The sequence below is a fragment of the Asparagus officinalis genome, chromosome 4 (assembly GCF_001876935.1).
Source record: "Asparagus officinalis chromosome 4, Aspof.V1, whole genome shotgun sequence".
In the NCBI taxonomy this organism is placed as follows: Eukaryota; Viridiplantae; Streptophyta; class Magnoliopsida; order Asparagales; family Asparagaceae; genus Asparagus; species Asparagus officinalis.
This window is the reverse complement of record NC_033797.1, coordinates 104,418,666-104,423,901: the sequence shown is the minus strand read 5'-3', so window position 1 is coordinate 104,423,901 and position 5,236 is coordinate 104,418,666. Positions and strand designations below refer to the sequence as shown.

The following is a 5,236-nucleotide window of genomic DNA, read 5'->3' as shown; positions in this document are numbered from 1 at the left end:
TATCAGACCTTTAAGGGTGCGGCCAAGATTAAGAAAGGATAAGAATTTATTTGTAAAATATTGATGAGCAAGTAGAAGTGGTTAAAAAGAGAAGAAGAGATGGTAAAAAAGAAAAGCAATATACATCGTAGACGAGATGCATGACAAGGAGAGGCATGGGAAGGGGGGCCAATCACCTCTCATTAGGGCTACCGCCCATCTGTCCTCTTCTTAAAGTGTCACCCTCTCTCTCATAACTCCGTCCCTCAATTTTAATTTTCAACCCCTTCTCTCCTTTGTCGGGCCCCCCTAGCTAGTCTACACACTATAATATGAGATCTCTCATATATCCTTCACCTCTTGTTTTGATATATATAGTATTATATTTATTATATACTATATATATATATATATTATATATATATATATAATATATATTAATTACTATATAACTAGTATAACTATTATCATATATATATAAATATAATATTATCTATATATACTCATATATACAAGATTGGCTAGTTGTTTAAGTAGGTAGTAGTAAATCACTATTAGTACTGATATCTATTTTTATCTTGGTAAGTTTCAACCATCTCTTCCCACTTGCACTGGTCCAAGACTTCTAGTAATAAAAGGGGTGGAGGGTCAGCACTTGGAAGAGGTGATGAATTTCGAGAGTCATGGCCATCGAAGAAAACATGAGCAGAGACGACCACGAACATGACCTTGTGATGCCCGGGTTTCGCTTCCACCCAACAGAAGAAGAGCTGATTGAGTTCTACCTGCGTCGCAAGGTTGAAGGCAAGCGTTTCAACGTGGAGCTCATTACCTTCTTAGATTTGTATCGTTACGATCCTTGGGAGCTCCCAGGTTTGATTAGTCACCTGTTTTATATTTATCTATGTAACTTCTCCATTTAAGTTCTTATCTTAAGGCTCTCAGTTCATTGCCGATTCTAGATTTCAAGATTAGGGTTTACATCAGCATAAATTATATATGGCCTAAAGAGGTTATTGGATAGTTCTTTAGTGGAAATAATTTGTTTCTTGGAGCTTTAATTTCTATATATCCTGCAAGTTCTCTAGTTTATATTAATTCTCTCATCCTTCCCCCTTTTTCCATGATTTTCTACTATTTCATAGGTTTCAAGATCTGAAGTCAAAGTTTTTAAGTTATTTAGAGAACTTGTTTGTCCTACTATTGGAAATTGTTCGGATCTTGGATTTTATTAGTAGCTAAGACACATTCTAAATTTCTTCCTTGTTGTCTGCTCCTGTCAATTAATCGCCATAATTTTTCTGATTTCTAAGCTTAATGAGGCTCAAGATAAATAGAGCATAAATTTAGAAAGTTACAAGCATACATAGTTTCAATACTTCTTGTTTAGTTTCTAATTCCCCTCTCAATCTACATGGTTTCCTGAAGGTTGCGCTCTTAGGTCCTTTTGTTTTCCTAATTGCCTCCTTAGTGCTTAAAATGTCCATTGCTGTCGTAGTTATTGCAGTTCTGCTTGTTCATGAAAATTAGGTCAACGATATCTATCTCGCCCTTTTCTTAATTCAACATCAAATGCAAATATGTCATGCTTTGAACTGTTTAAGAATCAGGTATCCTTTTGTACAGGCAAAATTTCAGTGTCTGAGGACCTTAATAATTTATTATATTTGCAGCATTAGCTGCCATTGGAGAGAAGGAATGGTTCTTTTACGTGCCCCGAGACAGAAAGTACCGTAACGGCGATAGACCCAACCGAGTGACAACCTCCGGATACTGGAAGGCAACAGGAGCAGACAGGATGATCCGAGGTGAGGACTCACGACAAATCGGCCTGAAGAAGACACTTGTATTTTACTCCGGCAAGGCCCCAAAGGGTATTCGATCAAGTTGGATTATGAATGAGTATCGACTGCCTCAAGCCGATACTGATAGGTATCAGAAGGTAATGAATGTTTCAGTTATTTATTTGAGATCAGGAGGTAATGAATGTTTCAGTTATTTATTTGAGATCAGGAGGTAATGAATGTTTCAGTTATTTATTTGAGAGTGAGAGAACTAACTTCTGTTTTTCAGGGAATTTTTCTAACCAGTCTCTATGTACAAACAAAATATATCCTTTAATTGCTTCCTTTATGTAGGTAGTCCTTGTAACCTAGGTTTGCTTGATGAGAAGTTCTTTTGATCAGATTAATTATATATCCCACTGGTCTTTCAGCTTTCTTCTGCTGCATGCTGCATTGCATGCCCTAATCCTTTCTTCTCCTACTTTTTAAATTTTCTCCTCAAAGACCAATTGATGTCATACTTTCAACTTGTCTTCTTCTAGTTTATTTTCTATTTGTACAGTGTTAATAGTCATCCTGAAAATTGTTCTTAATCTTTCCGTCAATATATAGTAAGGCAGATTCATTACCGTGTCTTTTTCTTCTTCTATTTCTATTTCTAATTGTTCTTTTGTTTCTCCTTGTCCATCTTTTTGACGTGCATCTGAAACCCTAACTTTTGCAGGCTGAAATATCGCTCTGTCGAGTGTACAAAAGAGCAGGCGGTGATGACCATTATAATCTCCCGAGCACTCTCTCTTCCAAGACAGCTTCATCAAGACAATCACGACCGAATACAGTTAATCAACCAAAACCGGCATGTGCCGCCTTTCCTGGAGATTCATCCTCATCTAATTCACAGTCCTCAGCAGAGAAGTTGCAGAAGGGAGTTAGCAGCGGCAGCGACCAACACGCTCTCCTTCACGTTCCCACAACTGCATCACTAGTAGAAGGAGAGGATGCAACTACTGCAGGTGTTGCTGATGGTTTCACTTCTCTCCTGCCCTTTCCATCACAACCTCAGCAGCATCCCTTCAGCATGTTGGAGTACTGGAACTACCTCCAGCAACCAGATGCCGGAAGGGATTTCACTTCTAATTTCAAGTAGTTAAATATCCACTGCAAATTACATGTATATGACTAGGCTTTGTAACTTCTAAGACTCGTATGTATTATTTTGCTTGGTAGTTTCAACGATATTACTACTGTGCATGACTTTGCAGAGTTAGAGCTGAGGACGTGTTAATGAGAACACGTCTCATAAATGAACTAGTATATATACATACAAAGAGCAAGACAAAAAGTTTGTTCTATTTGTTTTAGACTAAAGTAACTGGATGGCATCTAGCTTACAAGAGTTAATTCTGGAGTGTCCATGACTTTGTCAGTGACTGCGTCTGCGGAATGCTAGCCAGTATAGTACACCACTATCCTTCAGTTTGTCCGTTTTCTCCTTGATCAACTCTCAAGTTATGATGAGCTTTAACTAATGAATTTAGGTCTAATTATGGTGCGTTTTAGCTAAGGTTTCAACGGTGTACGGAAGAATACACATAGCTAGAAATCAAGGAGTATTTATAGGAATTAAGGAGAAGAAAGAAGGAAAAGAAGAGGAACAATAAGAGATGTGATGTGGGTCATCAATGGTAGACGGTTCATCAAATTAAGATGAGTCCCTTTTTTTCTTTTCTTTTTTGCCTTTCTTTCCGAGGACCAATAAAACAAACGCTGAGAGAGAAGACCAAACAATCCAAAATAACGGAACAAACACAAACAAACAAATTTTACATGGTTTGGCAAGTTGTCTACGGTCATGGGGTAAAAAGGGGATGAGTTTTCAATATTAGAGAAGAAGAGTACAAATTGAGATTACAAAATCACTCAAACTCACAAATTAATCTCACCAACAAAGCTCTTAATCTCTCAAATAAAACCCTAACCAATAGCTCAGAAAAACTCTCTTTTCTGTGCTCCAAATTACCCTAATTCACTCTCCTCCAAGAAACCCTAAAACACGTTTCTATATTTATATCAAACACAAACCAAATCAGAACAGAAAACCAAATTCTAGGCCTATCTCGACTGGCGTTTGACCGCCCAAAGCTCGCGGTCGACCATGACTAACGACAGAACCTAGAAAACAATTACAAGGTTTGGCGATGGACTGCAGCAATCGACCGCACCCAACTCCAGACTCTCGGGTTTGATTACAGGGTTTGGCTGTCGACCACGGTTGTCGACCGCACCAAGCCCTGAATCATACCCAGGGTTTGTGCACGTATTCGGTCGAACGGCCTAGCACCGCTGTCGACCGAACATGACCAAAACTAATCCCCTTCTTTCAAAACTTGTTCTTCTATAATTTCTTCGCCAATTCTATAATTCTCCATCTCGGTAAAATTTTTCCAAAACTGAGCCGACACCAACCAAACCAAATGTCCCACTTGTTGCGTCCAGTACGAAGTGGAACAATCCACGATAACGTACTCAATCCACAACAAGTCGAGAACCCAAACGAGAATGCGAAAAAAATCCAAATATCGGTATCAACTCACCAAATCAGTTGCATCATAAAATGACTTACTACGTATCCGCTTGTAAGGAATCATACCTCACGTAGTTCACCAATTGGCCTTCAAAGGCCCTCAATCAATGATAAGAGTTTTTAACCCTTCTCCAACATCACAAATAAATCTATAAGTGATAACGTTTTCAATGGCCCCAAAATTTAAGAAACCAAACACCTCCACCTGAGGTGAACCAACGGCCATAGCCAAATCCAAACTGTATCCACCAGCTACACTCGAATCAACCAACTCATCTTCTACATCCACATCAATATGTTCCCCACTCTTTTGTCACATCAGTTGGAATCCCAAACGATGCAGAATCACCAAGAGAACGTGAAATAATCTCCACCCAACGTGGAGTAGCATCACTCTCCACCTGCTGTGATATCCCAACGATCTGTTCAACGCTTTCCACCGATCAAGAGTGACATACCTACTCAGCACAATATCAGAGTCCAATACCTGATAACCAAACAAGCCTCTGAATCTCAAATGTGCACTCGAATCAAATCTCACATCCTCATGTGACCATATGCTGGGTAACCAAATATCTAAAGCAACCCAAAATCTAAATACTCCAAAAGCAACAGTTTGCAACCTATGAATAAGATGGCTCTAAAATATTGAAGCCTCAACACCAGAACTCCTCTGCAAACCAATGCTCGACATCAAACACCGATCCTCCTCCATCAAGGAACTGCTCATCAAATCTGTCACCTCATCTCTTCGCCCTAATGTTTCCTCTTTAATGAAGTATCTCAAACTACTATGAGCTTAGCACAAATATAGAAAAGAACCCCTACCAAAATCAGAATGATGTATTACTAGGAGCCAATACACTTCTTCCATCTATTTTTGACTACT

At 38.9% G+C, this 5,236-nt stretch overlaps 1 protein-coding gene across 1 annotated transcript; it reads left to right on the top strand.

Annotated features, from left to right (window-relative positions):
• Positions 560–3,008, top strand: LOC109837926 (NAC domain-containing protein 35-like). Its single transcript, XM_020406308.1, has 3 exons — positions 560–852; positions 1,653–1,921; positions 2,488–3,008. Exons 1-3 carry the CDS (start codon positions 663–665, stop codon positions 2,908–2,910), a joined length of 882 nt encoding a protein of 293 aa, XP_020261897.1. The 5' UTR covers positions 560–662; the 3' UTR covers positions 2,911–3,008.